General features: G+C 34.6%; 2 protein-coding genes and 1 pseudogene across 2 annotated transcripts; all 3 read left to right on the top strand.

The window, feature by feature from the left end:
• The first annotated feature begins 4,047 nt into the window (after nt 1-4,047).
• Nucleotides 4,048-8,707, top strand: Tbc1d15-17 (TBC1 domain family member 15/17). Its single transcript, XM_018513312.1, has 9 exons — nt 4,048-4,215; nt 5,476-5,568; nt 5,634-6,135; nt 6,235-6,405; nt 6,552-6,646; nt 6,739-6,937; nt 7,076-7,293; nt 7,369-7,683; nt 7,755-8,707. The coding sequence occupies exons 1-9, from the start codon at nt 4,111-4,113 to the stop codon at nt 8,055-8,057; spliced, it is 2,001 nt and encodes a 666-aa protein (XP_018368814.1). The 5' UTR covers nt 4,048-4,110; the 3' UTR covers nt 8,058-8,707.
• A 788-nt stretch (nt 8,708-9,495) lies between these two features.
• Nucleotides 9,496-10,576, top strand: LOC108764909 (uncharacterized). Its single transcript, XM_018513313.1, has 2 exons — nt 9,496-9,861; nt 9,937-10,576. The coding sequence occupies exons 1-2, from the start codon at nt 9,620-9,622 to the stop codon at nt 10,385-10,387; spliced, it is 693 nt and encodes a 230-aa protein (XP_018368815.1). The 5' UTR covers nt 9,496-9,619; the 3' UTR covers nt 10,388-10,576.
• Nucleotides 10,577-12,586: 2,010 nt separating this feature from the next.
• On the top strand, nt 12,587-16,156 carry LOC108764912 (uncharacterized; annotated as a pseudogene).
• The last annotated feature ends 368 nt before the right edge of the window (nt 16,157-16,524 follow it).

Here is a 16,524-nt window from a genome sequence, read left to right as displayed (position 1 = left end):
CACACTGAATTTTTCGTTCACTCTTAGGTCAGTCAAAATAATCAAAACGTGGCGGAAGACCACTCGCCGCGCCCTAAAATTCGTTACCCGATCGTCGAATAATTAGCTGCTTACATGATTTTGGTACTTCAATGTTCCTTGGACAACTTAGTATCCAATTATATGTATTTCTGATTTTAGTGCTCTTTGCAAGCCATCGGAATCTCATTCGTGTGTGCTCTGCGCTGCGCTGATTGATTTCTGGGTGTAGAATCCCCCTTCATCTCATTTTCGATGAGGTAGAGAAAGTCGATAATAGCATTATAAATATGTGATTCTTTTTGTAATCACATTTACATTAGTGGCTATGGATTATGTGAAAACTCATACACAATTCACCTATGCAGGGTAAGTTTTTTTTTTTTAGTATTTCACCGCGACCGTTGCTATGTTTGTCAAAGGGCTGCCGCGCTGCGCGGCACCGCCAGCGATAATCAAAGGATTCTTTTTTTTGCGCTGGGACAGCGCGGCGCCGCGGCCGCGTCGTCTTGATACGTGATGTTATTGAGAAGGTAAGTTAGTAGACGTCAGTAGCAGTCAGTAGGTCCACAATTCAAGGAGCCTTTTCCTCGTTGTGGATTTCGTCTTCGAAGTAGACGCAGTGCTATAGAATTGGAATACGATATGGAAGGTAATATAGGAACAAATATTCGTTAATACTCTTTACTGTTTTAATAGTGCATATTGAAAGAGGCTTTTGTTAATGTACATTTTATATGAATACATTTTATACGAAAATTGCAAAATGGTAGAGGACTTTTCGACTCAGTTTAATCCGCTCTATCTACACAAAAGTGATTGGCAAAAACGGTCGGGACACCCTGTATATCGTATTAATAAATCTCGTAATAATAATTCGAATTTTTGTTAGATCAAATGTAATTTGATTACTATTATTGAATTGTAAACACAAAGTAATATATGTATGTATTTTATACGGTGCGAATCGTGAAGCTTATTCGGTTTATATGCGTGTATACTGGAATTATCATGTAAAATGTACACATACAGTGAGTGCAAAAAGTATTTGTACGGAGGAAATTTTTTTTTTTAATCTTTATTTTTAAAAAGAAATGAGTCATCGAATTGATGTTGAATCGATATAAATTCGATTTTTAACACCAATTTTACGTCGATTTGACGTTTAATTGACGATCATTTTTTGCTGGTAATTAACAATTTATTCATAAAGAATAAAATAGACTGTATATTTCTTAAAATTATATATACCAAAAAGAAGTGTATTAAATATAGAAAATATATCATCTGAAAAATAAGCAAAAATTAAAAATTATATTGTTTGGATGCTCAAAAAATATTCGTACAGTCGAGAAATTTAGCTTCTAAAATCAGATATACATGCGAAGTTTGTTTGTTTATGTTAGAAAAGAATATAAGTATTCATTGTATAAAATTGCTAATTAATGTTTATTTTTGACAAATAAGACTTTTTTATAAAAAATTTTCTTGTACGAATATTTTTTGCTCTCACTGTATGTTGTATTTTTGATGCACACGCGATCGTAATCCCGTTTTTTTTGCAAGTGTTACAAATTACAGAAGATTCTGAGAAAAAAGAAAGGAATTTGAGGAGCATCAGACAGCCACGTTTTCGCTGCTGAATTGCATCCGTGAGGCTTGATATTTTTCTCTTTTCTTCTTTATCTTTCCCTAATGGATTTTTGACCCACATCAAAGATAGATCACAGTACCATGAATACCCTGTTGACGGCTGTTGAAAACACTAGGTAGAAGCCTATATGGGAAATCTATATGAATTTTTCATGGGGGATTTTCCATGGGAATAAGCTAAAAATCTACGTCCTATGTGGATTCCTATATAAAAAAACATGTGATTTTTTTATGTAAGAATCCATTGAAATGGATATTGGACTCAAGCCGATACTGATTCAATATTCGAAAAACAATATTATTCACATTTAAGACTTATACATTTTATTCCTAACATGTTTGTTGTAGCAATTTTATCTAAAATTAACTATTAAATTGGTTTTGAAAAGCACACCTTATGGGATTCCCATGTGTTACACTTCTTCAATTAATAAGTGTGTTGCTTATTGTCTATTTAAGTTATATAGATAACCATATTTTTATATACTACATGATTTCCATATGGATTTTAAATATTCTATTTCCATGGGAACCATATATAGGATATTCAAAACTTGTAAAATCTACATGAAAATTTTCGATAAGATACTCAAATGTTTACAATGTTAATTTAAGCTAATGAAGCTATAAATATTATGACTGAATATAACAGACATGTCCGAGATCTAATGCCTATATTCTCTACAATTGCGTAAGCGTTGTTTTAACTTCCCAATGAGCAAAATGTCTAAAATCGACGCATAAATCAACTTTAAGAGATTTTCTGTAGAAAAGTTCGCTAAGAAACACTATACCATTAAGATATTTATTCATAAAGAATTCTGAAAAATATCTTAACTCTTTGATTATTGTACAAGTTATTACTGTCAACCGAAAAAAACTAACAATAAGAAGAATATGCAATAAGAAAAATTGCACTGTAGAACAGAGAAATATTGTACCATCCGTTATATTGTTTTAAAAAACTGAATAATCAACGATCTTATTGCAAAATCATCCGTTTATGATTACATTGCAGTTTTTAAAGAAATCGATTTTACGTATTGACCTTAAACATGTATGAGATTTACAATTTTAAAGTTCTCGAGAAATCTTTAAAATTGTCAATAATACATGTTTAAGGTCAATATGTAAAATCGATTTTTTAAAAAACTGTATACTCATAAATGGATGATTTCGCAATAAGATCGTTGTTCGATTTTTGAAAACAATATAATATTATAACGGATAGTACAATACTTCTCTATTCCACACTGAAATTTTTCTTATTGCATATTCTTATTGTTAAGATTTTTCGGTTGACAGTAATAACTTATACAATATCGCAAATGATCATTTGCGACATTGTTATTTAACATTGAAAATGACTTAATAATAAATCGAAACGTTTGTTTTTAATTATTGTATCTGATTTTATTATTAAAAATTTCAAATTAAGAGCACATAAGAACCATCATTGACTCGTTAGCTATTGATTTTACATATATTTTGAAAATATCTTAAAGTTATCTATGCATCGATTTTAGACATTGTGCTCATTGAGTTGTAGTTGTAAAAACTGTTCAATCACGAATCGACTATTCTCTGCTAGAATGAATTAAACTCGTTAAATGGTTAACTTCGAAATTATTCTGCAGGTAACTACAATTTCCTAGTTAATCGCTTCTGTAAAGGATGCCCCCTCGTCAAAAAAACTTCCCTCAATTCGATTAAATAAAACCGGTTTGCAATGAGATTTCTCCAATTTACGGATCAATTTGCATTAGAAACTACAGGCGCAGATAATACTGCGGTATCGAGTCTTTTATGTCTTTTATGTACAATAAAAAAAAATATAGTCAATTTTAATAAATATTTAGTTGAATATTGTCAATTAAATATTTATTAAATATATAAAAATATATTTATTTGATACAAGAAATTAATTTGATTTAACAATTATTTTTTTTTACTGAACAAATATTTATTTACTGTAAGTAAATGTTTAGTTGGCAGTATTGAACTAAATATTTATTAAAATTGACTATATTTTTTTCTCAGTGTACTATCTATTCGATATTTGTGTATGTGGGGAACGTTCTCCACATTTTCACTGCTCGCTCCAAGAAACGAATTACAATATACAATATTCGAGGATCCGAGTTTCAACCCGGTGAAAAGTACTCCGCGGTGCACTCCGCGCGCTCGTTGTTTTAATTTGCACGACAACGCGGGGAGAATTAAAGGCCGCGCAATAAGCAGCGACGTTTCGCGCGGCGTTGGTTCACGAGCGAGCGAGCGAGCGAGAGAGAGGGACGATCAGCGCAGTGTCTCGGACAGTGCAGTGTGAGAAAGAAAGAAACGCGTGAGCGAGCGAGCGAGCGAGCGAGAGAGAGAGAGAGAGAGAGAGAGAGAGAGAAAGCGCGATAGTGGGAGCAGGTCGGAGGGTACAGTGCCGCGATGTGGGACAGTTGTGATGAGAGCGAGTGTAGGGAGCTGAATTCGACGAGGACGACAACTGATCGCACGAGGCTTAAGATGTTCGAGCCCACGGAGCAGGGAAAGGTGAGCGGATGCTCCGTTTCTTCCTCCCGGACGTCGCGGAGGTCGCGAGGTCGACAGGAAATGGTGCACCGCCGGGCGTCGAGGAATGTTCGTGCTCCTCGTGCAATCGCCAGAGGATGACGTTCGTCGACGTGCACTCACCCACATGTACACACGTCGCGTGATTCATAAGCACGGGAATTCGACGTTCCACGACGCGGCAACGGCGTCCTAGACCGATCGACCGTGACCGAGAACACCCGGTGTTCGATCGGGGCTCTTCAATGTTTTTTTTTTGGTTTGGACTTGGAGGTTAGGTGTCTCGCGGATGATCAACACGCAGCACGTCCCGTAATCCTCGGTCTCGCAGGAGAAATCGCGCGGGTGGTCCCATGTCGAAATTATGAATACAATTACGTTTGACATTCTTTAGCTGTTTATAAATAGTACATCGTTTGTTGTCGATTAGTGTTTTTAATTGCGACGCATTGGCACTTACATTCCTGCGATTTTATATTTAGAGTAGCTACTTGGTGCTTTCCAGCGATAGATATAGTGTAACACAGTGATCATTCTATCTTTGTTTAACATTGGCAAACAATAAGGATGTAATAGTTGCTTTTCATTTTACACAAGTGATACTGAGTAAAGGTGACCATACAGTCAATAATACTGATCTGTAATACTGATAGTAGGCATATTTTTAGTATTTTTACAACTTTACATGATCAATATTATTAATAGTATATTTCATTTTAGTTTTACTTACATTAACTATATTCTATTACTCTGTGACATCTTAGTAAAGCGATATTAATGCTTTGAGAATCAAAATCCAGATCATTGTTAGTATTCTATGTCAATTCATCAATATTAACGGTATGCAATCAGTTATATCATCAGTATTTGTACTGGCAGTATTATTGATTATACAGGGTCATCTTAAAATTATGTATTTTATACTCAGGTAATGACGTCACTGTTTGCTTTGGTAACAAAGTTATCACATGATAACACAGGTTTATTAAACCTTACTTTTAACATGAACAAAAATGGGTAAAGCACATGGTCGTCAAGTTGTGCAGATTATAGGTAAAAACTCAATTGAATCTTCTCAGAATAAAAAGAAATATGCATTCAACTGAGTTATGACGGCGCAAATGAAAATTATCAGAGTTTTGTAAATAGAAAGCAACGAATGATTTACTGTGTTATCCATGTCTCTTTGGAAAGTATGTTATCTCCTGCGAATTGTTGACCTGTAATGAATTCTGTTGATAGGATCTCTGCATCCATACGGGTGTTGTGCTTCGTGGAGCAAATGCCAGAGAAGACGAGGTTCACAGTTCAGGAACGCTTAATATCGTGGAATATGTAAGATTCTGTTATTGGATTAATATTATGCATGTACGGAAACTTGTTTTATTTTTGCTTTGCAGAGTTTTGGCAAGTGCATAGAATGGAAACCTGTAGAAGATTCCGTGGTATCGGAATGCCAAGATCAAGATCCAGAATGGTCCCTAGTGGATACTCACACGAGGAGGACTCGCACGAGCTCGGAAGGTCCAGACTCTCTTGGACGTACGAGGACCGTTAAAATATTGTTTTCTGATCTAAAGTCATTTCGTGTGAATCACGGCGGACAGCAACTCATATTTATGCAAAGGGATGGTACCACCTACGTTGCCTTTTTTCAGCTGGCTAACGCTGAAAGTTTCATTAATTCGTTAAAAGGATTCACCAAATTTGTAAAATCACGCTCGGATAAGAATTTATATCTGGTGATGGATGAAGTTGAAACTGTTTTGAAGAAATCTTTTGCCGAGTTGGATCTGTTTCAAGAAAACACTTCCGATTATGTGTGGAAGTTTGTAAAGAACTTACACAATCGTCCTTATGAAACAACAATGGAGGCATTCAGCAAACTTGCAGATATCTGGTGTAAGCGGATATATTAATGATCTCCAATCAATACATTTATAATTCAGTGTGTTTGTGCACATAAACACAATGATACCATATTGTTTATTAATGTTACAGTGTATAAAGAGCCAGTGAAGCGACCTGTTGAGGAAGCAGTAGCTGATTTATTAAACCAGTCTCTTACGATCGATCCTCATCCACGTGTATCTGTATCTATAGGATCTGGAGAAGAGTATGAAGTAATTGGAGTCGGAGTGGACCTACCTCCACGACCACCGTGTCCGCGCGGTAATACATTAATATATAAATTAAAAAATTCTATAGAAAATAACTACATAGGATGGTTACACACACACACACACACACACACACACACACACACAATATATTTAATTGTATATTTTATGCTTAAATAAAAATTACAATTCTATCAGGTGCGCCGTTAACACAAGAACAATGGGAAAAATGTAAAGATCGAGAAGGAAGAATCACTGATCCTGAGGCCGTCAAAGAAATTATCTTTCGGGGGGTATGTATTTAAATATTTTTGCAGCAACAATATTAGTATTCTTTATATAAAGTATAATTTAGTTTTTGAATATATTTGTGATAATTTATTAGGGTATTTGTCCATCATTACGTTTTGAAGTATGGAAATTTTTATTAAATTATTACCCATGGAAATCGACGCATAACGAAAGATTAGAACTTAAGAGGAAAAAGACTGACGAATATTTTACGATGAAATTGCAATGGCGTACATTTACGACTGCGCAAGAAAGCCGATTTTCTGATTACAGAGAACGAAAAAGTTTGATAGGTAAATTAAAACAACAAAATTGTTATTTTTGTAAAAATATGTAACTATTCTTTTGTTATTTTTGTAAGAATACATTACTTATTCTCCTAACTGTGCTTTTATGTTGAATAAAAATCAAATTTTTTAATGTCATACTAGAGAAGGATGTTAACAGGACAGACAGAACACATCCTTACTATGCAGGGGATAATAATCCACACTTGGAACAATTATACGATATACTCATGACCTATGTAATGTACAATTTCGATTTAGGATATGTTCAGGGTATGAGCGATCTTCTTAGTCCAATTTTATTTTTAATGGATAATGAAGTAGATGCGTTTTGGTGTTTCGTTGGATTCATGAATAAAGTAGTAAGTATGATGTTCTCTGCATAACAATAATTATATTAATATCTATAAGTAACCTTTTTTTTCTTTTAAAAACAGAGTACTAATTTCGAGATGGATCAGAAAGGCATGAAAGGCCAATTGTGCCAATTATACACGTTATTATGCACTACGGAACCGCAATTAGCATATTATCTGAATAGACATGATTCTGGTAACATGTTCTTTTGCTTTCGATGGTTGCTAGTATTATTCAAGCGAGAATTTAGCGCGATTGATATATTAAAGTTATGGGAAATATTATGGACCGATCTACCCTGTAAAAACTTTCATTTGTTAGTATGCGCGGCTATTTTGGACACAGAGAAAAATATTTTAGTAGAAAACAATTATGGATTTACGGAAATTTTGAAGGTAAAACGTTTTCCTGGTATAACAGCAACATAAATTTATCCGTATCTGATATGTTATATTATTGTTTACAGCACATAAACGATTTGTCACTTCATATCGAGTTGCCTTGGACAATTTCTAAGGCAGAAGGTATTTACTATCAGCTGATGTCTGTGGAACATCAGATTCCTGATGACATACGTGTAATTATCGGACTGGAACCATTGCATAAGTCGTCGTCGACGAATGGAAGCGATGACGAAGCATCTAGTAATAATGCCCGAGCCAATGGTCCTCGTAATAATTCGAGACGAAATAGCACAGGTAGCGCCAATGTTAAATTAGGAGATGATGAAGTGTCGTTTGAACGCGGATTGAACCTGTCGTATATGTGAGGTCAGGATTGGACCTTTACAATCATTCACTAACAGAAAGCTGATTGAAAGTCTACACAAACAGAGAATAAAATAATTGTTTCAGTTTTCGCGAACGAAAATTTACACATTATCTTATGATTTGTTTGAAAATGTAGCTGATTTTAAACATATTATTGACAATAATTTTCACGCAGCTTTCAACGAAATTAAATCGAGGCATAAACGATAAGAAGCACGTTCCTAAACATATGTGTCTAATCAGATTTCTTTTAATTGGATGGTAGATATAATTATTTTCTTTGTTTTAAACGTTGTGATTGATCGTGATTGAGATTCAAATTCTAAACCATAGAATACGAATGTAATGAATACGTTTTAAGAAGTAACTAATGGTAGTGTTGAATTTTGAGATATTTATAACACTTACTGCGTGTACAGAGACGAAAGAATGAGATTATAATTGATGATTGTGTAAAAACATGCACATATTTTATTGCGTAGAAGAACTCACAATGATTGTTATGCGCGAACGCGCGGAAACAGATTAAAGATAACATCTTCAGACCTCGATAAGTGTTATATACGTGTAACTTTTACTTAAGTTACAGTCTCTTTTCTAGATTTGTATAAAGCTTACTGTACATTTCTAATAAAAATCACCTATTTAATCTTTCATATATCCTCGATATGCAGTTTTCTCCCTTCTATTATGCTCATTTTTACCAATGTAGCTGAACTTGAATTTTGGTTCAACTTACTCTTAATCTTTTTCTAATTCTTAGAACTAAACACAGATTTCTATAAGAAGTCTATGAAACTAGAAAAAGATGAAGAGTTATATCGAACTAAAATTAAAATTAGACCGCATTGGTAGAAACAGAACATTATTCACTTTGTCTAAAATAATTTAATAGACCGGAAGATTAATAAAAGATACGCTTTAATAAGTAAATATTAACTAATATATATATCTAACATCATTCTGCAGGATTTTTTATGATTACTTTGTGACTCTTCTATATTTTTGTTGAATTTTGTTTATTAGTATTCAGCCTTGAAATGCAATTAATTAATTATGTATAGAAATTGAAAATGTAACATAGTATAAAATTAATAATTAGTTTAATATATTATTAAGTATTGCAATTTATTATTAATTGATAGGAGAAAATGCATAGAGAAACATTTGATTATATTATTCAGCCTTAAAATGCAATTTATTAATTATTTAAAAAGCTGGGAATTAATGTATTATTAAATTAATAATTTGATATGTTATTAATAAGCATTATAATTTATTATTAATTGAGAGAAAGAGAAAGAGAGAGATATAGCACAAAATACACAGAGAAACCTTTCGTGATAGAAATCAAAGATATCAATTCTTTCACAAATACATTTTTTAATTTTATCGGATTTATTTATTTATATAGAAGTTCCCCCCAAGAGCAAAGGAGACATCAGATTCCATTTATGTTCAGGTTCCGTCGATTCATGGCGTTCGTGCACGGAAACGTAAACAATGATGTATAGCTGTCAGTTGTACTCAACTGACCTTTCGTAACAAAGAAAATTCGAGCATGGAATTGACGGAATGTGCCATTGGTGCTATCGCGAAACGACGAAAGAAGTGGAAGAGGAAGCGACGTTTGAAGCGCTTGAAGAAAAAACGGCTGCGCGAGCGAGAGGTTAGGTTCAACGTAAGTCATTGGACGGCCTTTTCCGAGTATGTCACGGATGTACGAGAGACGCTAGCAACGGGCACGATGCAAGCCGACGCTTTCTGGAAGAATTACGCCGTGACCCAGGAATGGCAGAAACGGTAGGTTCGCAAGTTTTATTAAATCAACGGTAAAATCAAAAACAAGATCATTAAAGGAATCTCGTTGGTTTTCAGACACAACATAACCTGGTGGAGGTCACGTTGCGTCGCCCTGGAGCGCGAAAATAAACTGCTGCGCGACAAAGTGAGATCCCTGGCTCAGAGTCGTGGTTATCGTGACACTCGGGAGAATTATAATTATTATGTGGATAACGACAATGACGATGCTGAGGAAGATAATGACACGCAATCCGATACAAATGAGGATTTGGAGTTCAACGTGACCGAGGATTTGTTGAAGTTTTTCGAGACGAGCGAAAGGCACAAGCGAGAGATGCGGCTAAAACGTGAATGTAGCGAGACAGAGGATGAGGAGGAAAATTTAGAGGAGGAATCCTTTGTTGGCGCTGCTGAAAGCACCCAGGTGAAAAAAGATGAGGCTGACCTGCTGCAGGGCGATGCTGACTCTAAGATATTGGTGATGGAAACCACTTCACAAAGCACGATAGAGGATACAGCAAATTGATAATATTAGCCCAACATTCCTGTGAAACCTTGGGATTAGCTCTAATCTTCTTCTCTTGGATGGCTTTCTGACCTCTGCAATGAAGATCAAAGTGCCAAGATATTATATTGATCTGTAGATCAAGCCTAAGCTTCTTTGGGGAGCAGAGACTTGCTTTAGTTGCTTATCCAATAGGATTAGTTATAATCTAGTGAGCTATGAAATATATTCTCTATTTAATGTTTAATGTATTCTAAGAATGTCTTGAAAAATAAAAATTAATTTCTTTTTATAGTTGGAAAGTAGCATTACTGAAACGTCAATTGCCTTCTGTTTCGCAATTCTGCTCCAAATTTAACATGCTTCGATTAATACGAGAGATCCCCGATAGATGACGCCATGTCAACGTTTTTATGATTTCTGCTTTTCGCTCTGTAACTATAGATGGAATTGCTAGGATCAATATCGAGGTAATAATGAGGAAGTAATATATTTATTTATGTTTTATGCTGAAATATGTTTTATGCAGTAGAAATAATGATGTATAACTCCAAAGAGGAATAAGATTGTACTAGTTTGTCCCCGTGTTGTTATATGATTAAATTAAGCCCGTATATATTATGTGTTATTTTTATAATATATCAATTAAAAGTAATACATTTTATATATATATGGAATTAAAATATATATAATTAAAATATATATAATTACCTAGTAAATAAAAGTAACATATATTATAATTTCACATTCAACGATATAAATATAACACATATATTACATTTTTGAGTGTAAAATTATAATATTTATATTACTTTAAGTTAATATCACTTTTCGTTACTTTTAGTTAATATTTTCTGAGTATTTTAAAAAAAAAGGGTTTCCTGATAAAATATTGGCTTTTTTGTTTTTTGTATTTTGACTTATTAACTGTAAAAAATATAATATGTGTTCTAATGTTGAACTTGACAGCTTAATATTGTTTGAATGACAAATATGATCGCTGTCTCCCTTTCTTAAAATAGAAAAATCTCAATCGCAAAATCGGATTTGTACGTAGTTCGTAAGATCCTTCTGAGTCATATAAGCACATACATACACGGTAAACTCGTGAAGGCCCGCGGTGCAAGACAACCAATTGCGCCAGAGGCAATATCAAGTTGTTTCTCTCGCGCGGCAACGGCGCAGCCATAAATGACACCCATCATATGAAATACACCGAGGGGGAAGCAATTAATAGCTAATCTAAACGACGGAGCAATTACATTCACATATTATTATTACTTGGATCAGAAATAATCGATCGGCACTGTCGCGGTGTGAAAAACGTTATAGCCTCGCGACGTGCGATTATGCGTTTATGTACGCGCGCGTATGAGACTTCAAAAAAAAATGAAGAGAAGCGAAAGCGCGCGACGAAGACGTCTGAAAAAGTTGCACGTGGATCCAACGTGAAGACAGATGCTTTACTATCTGTTAATTCCGTTGCGAATATATGCGCGCAAAACGCAGCGTTTTAACATTTTCTGTCGATGAATATGTTTGATCAGTAAAACGAGCAGCTTTTCAATTGTTGTAAGAGTCTTCAATATGATCGTATATATCTATATCCAGTGAGGAACTAAAGGCAAGTTTCTCACAAAGGCAAATATTAAAGGCTAGTCATATCAAAGAATTTTACAATAGTTGCAAAATTGCTTTTTCTGCTTGGGCCCTCATTGGAATACATAAAAGGGAAAGCATATTCCATGTATTTATTTGGTTTGTTTAATAATCCAGTCATCATAAGGATTCTATTAAACAATATGATGTAAAGTTCCTGTTATAATGTTCTTTCAACAATATAACTATAATATATTAAACTCATTCAACAATATAGCTATAATATAACACGTGTTATATCATATCACTCACTCAACAATATAATTATAGTATAATAAAAATAGAGAGACAAGGCTTTACAAACTAAAACTAGTAAATAATAAAAAGCATTCAAGTCCACGCAAGATCTTTCGCAGAAAATCTATTTAAATTCGTTATATGTATATAAAAATTATAACAATACGCATGCTATATTACAGTTGTATAATTGTTTTGAATGGGATTACAATTAACTAACAAATACGTTACATGTAACTAGGTGTTTATTGAGATGTCAGGTAGATACGTTTATCGCAATAATTTCAGAGATCTCTAGGATGCTACTGACGCAGCTTTAAATGATCTTCCAAAAGAAAATCCAAGGGAAAATTAGTCTATTAGTATCTGAAGGATGCATTTGGATGCAGCTGGATCGGGCCCGCAATTCTGTCGAGTCGTCCACGTGTGGAACCGCTCTCGGGCTGAAGAGTTGTCCATGAGGGCGCTATGCCTCTGTAACTCAATTACCGCGCATTGTGTTCGTGCCTGTGAGTACCACGCGACGCACACGACTTACCGTGTGCACGACGATGACGACAACGATGACGGCGACGGCGACGACGACGCGAAGGTGCAGCGCAACTTGCCCACGGTATGGATCAAGGCCATAACTCCTGTGTATGCGGAGTAAAGTAGTTGATATCACGTATTCAGAATCCCGTAGCCAAGGCCTTCAGGCCTCCTTTGTCACTGATTGAACGTGGCGTCGCTAGCATTTCAGGACTTATATGAATGTACGACGAGAATTAAAACGCAAACGCAGCGAAGATATAGATACCCATTCTGCTAAGGTCGCGTTAAGGGCTATGGTACACAAAAGACTAAGCAGTAAAATGTAAACTGTAAGCAAATTGGCCAATCATAGTAGAGACCGTAAGGCTATAATGTAAGCAGTAGCGAATCCAACATGTTGATTTCCTTACTGCTTACGTCTTACTGATCAAGTTCTTCTGTGTGCTATGACTCTAAGACTGCTGATCACTCATAGATCACATAATGAAAGTTCTTGCAAAATATATTTTGAAAGAAACATTTTTCAATAAAATAATTTTTGCATTTGATAGTGCACACTTAAGAAATATAAAATACTTCTTTTATTTTTAATAAAATCATACTTATCTTCAGCTGCTATATATATATATTTAGCTGTTATATATTTGTTTCGTGGTTTTCTGGTTAGACACAATTCAGTTTCAAATATATGAGTTATTTATTGATTACCGGAATATAAGAGAAGTTTTCAATATATTTTATTATAATCTATTCTATCAATTGCAAATGTTTTAATAAAAAATACATTTTAATATAGTTTGTAAGAATTTTCTTTATGTATTTTTCTCGTTTCTGATATTACAATCCAAGATGAACTGCAGTGAGTAACCTTGAAATAATTGTACCATCATATTCTTCTTCTCTTTAAAAACGGTCGATTTAAAATTTAGTATCTCATGGAAAACGCACCATGCTAGAAACATTTTCTGATTTCTATCTTTATTAATCGTTTGTAAGTAATTGCCATAGAAAGCTTCTTGAACGAAATGTTTCGATAAAGAACATCCCGTCGCCGGATAATTCGGGTAAATAAGAGGTGGCTCCGTGATATGTCGAAAATAGATTGGAGCAGAACATGATGGAAGTTTTGGCCGGTTCGTCCAGACATATGTTATCTATAGACCGAACCTGCGAACAAGGTCCAAATTCTCGGACCAGTTCGTGAGAAGACGGCATCGACATCTTCGTCCGAAAAAAAGTTTCCTAATTATCGAAATAATGCGTGTCGTGGTGTCTGACATCCCGACACTTACGTGTTGGATCGAGGTCTATTTTTTCTACACTTTTACGAGAACATCCAAGAATTCCGCACTCCTTCGGATCTAAATTATTTCGTTCCCATACCTCTTCACAAAGACAAACGCGAGGGAAATTAAAATCGTTCTCACTGTTTATCCCAGATAGGAAGATAAGCCAGAGATGCTCTAATTGAGACCTAATAGGTTTGAAAGTAACAATGCGTTGAGAATCACCAACGATTCATTAACGATAAAATCAACGACCGTCATTTGCAATAATTTCGCGATGGCTGCAAATGTTTCATTTTTTATAGTGTAATACATGAAAGGAAGGGGAACATGGGAAACAAAGATTTGTTAAAACAACTAAAAATTTCACTGATTTAGTGAATCTATCGTCGTAATATACAGACAGCTAGTTTTCTATATTAAAGTAGTACAACTGAATAAAATTAAGGATTATAAGTAATCATATTTGTTGTAATAGCATAGCAAATTTATTAATGCAACAAAAAAAAACTTTCTATGAAAATCAATCCAATTTATAGATCAAAATTTTGAACAAAACATGTTAGCTAAGATGGCACATATTTTTGCTGTTACAATGAAGGAAACTTATTATATTAGCAATTTTTATCGCAACAAAGAATTCGCTGAATTAGCATACTAATAATTGTTTACAGACACGATTTCTTTGTTGAACCATCTCAAGTCTTTTCAATTATAGACGAACTTACCCAGCAAGCTATAACTTTGTTGAACAATCTAATCTATTTTTTTTTCTATTTTGTGTGAATCTATTTTATGTGAATACATCACGGAAAAAAAACAGCTGAAAACTTTAGCAAATCTACAGTCGTAATATACAGACAGTTAATTTTCTATGTTAAAACAGCAAAGTTGACAGCTGAATAACATTAGTGATTTGTTAAACCATCAAATCTTTCTAGTTATAGATGTTGAATTCGCGCAGTAAGTTATAGGTTTCCTGTACCACCCAATTAATTTTTGTTCCGTATATAGTGTAGGTACGTGTGCGCGGTACGCCTAGCTAAACTAAATTATTTATTTTCATTCGAGACGAGCTCTGACTTATAGATGGCAAGTTCCCAATCAGTGTAGAACACGTAACGTGCGAAACGTCCTTCCTCTCTTTTCCCCGGTAAACCGGTCGGTCCTACGCAAAGTAGTTGCTCTCCGGAGAGTCATTTTATATTCCCTCCGCGACTTTCATTTAGATCTTTATCGATCAACTTTCACGGTGTGCTCCGCGCATTGCACTTCATTAAGTTTGCTTCCGACCTCTGCGGGCTTTCGCGCGAATACAATATCGAGGACTTGTACGTTAAACTCGCTTTTCACTCCGTTATATCGATGAGAATCGTTACGGAGCTTTCACAAATTGCAGTAAGTATCAATCAATCGCTAATAAACTTGATAGCGATGCGCCGTTAAATTGTGACCCGCTACGACTAGTTGCGAGTTTTTTAGGAATCGACAATGAGAAACTTCAAGCGTGTTGGAAAGCCGGGCAATAATTTTATGTAAAGAACGAGTAATAGAGAAATGCTAACTCGCGAACACACGTTCTAGCTCACTTAGACATCGTGCACGCGCGGTTAGCAATTATTGTCCATTATTCACGTGAGTAAGAGTCTTACAAAGTCGCACATTTTTACGCTAATGTACTTTTTCAAGGCGCGCCCACGTTTTCTTGCTAAATCCATCCAACAGATGTAAAAAGTGTCAAGTTGGTACTGCCGAGTGTACACTCTTGCATTTACAGGCTTTCAAAGCAATTTGTCTTCAATTATCGAGAGACACGCTCTCGGGATGGAAACAGACGAAAAAATGTCGAGAAGTGCTCGGGATCTCTCAACCCTGTCAATTTCCAGAGGTTACACACAGACTTCTGGGATTTCTTCCCTTGCACTCCGCAGTTTTGTCTTCCCTTCATCGCGCCTCGGAATTCTGCCGTCGCATTTGCAACCGCATTGCTTGAAGGACCACCTTTCGCAGTACCAAAATGGCGTCGCTATGGACAAGAATGAACGGAGAAAAATGTGAGTGAATCATTTTTACCTTTATACAAGACTAACAAAAAATATTCTGGCTTATTTGCTGAATATATGATATATGATATATACTTTACTTGTCTGAAAGTAAAAATACAGGAGGTGTAAAATAAAAAGTACGTTAAATTATAGTAAATCCATTCAAGTGATTACCTTACAATAAAGTAAATTGTATTAACTGTAAGTATGTGAACAACTCCCAACATTTATTTCACGAAATGCAACAAGTACTTTCACAGAAAAAAATGTTTAATTGAATTAATTAGAATTCTGGTGGAAATTTAGAAAATAAATAATTCAGAATTCTAGTTAAATCTACAAGATTTCTCTCTGATAAAATATATATATATATATATATATATATATATTTATATTA

The sequence above is a fragment of the Trachymyrmex cornetzi genome, unplaced genomic scaffold (assembly GCF_001594075.2).
Source record: "Trachymyrmex cornetzi isolate Tcor2-1 unplaced genomic scaffold, Tcor1.1 scaffold466, whole genome shotgun sequence".
NCBI classification, from domain to species: domain Eukaryota; kingdom Metazoa; phylum Arthropoda; class Insecta; order Hymenoptera; family Formicidae; genus Trachymyrmex; species Trachymyrmex cornetzi.
The sequence above is the reverse complement of the archived record's forward strand: the minus strand, read 5'-3'. Positions and strand labels throughout refer to the sequence as shown.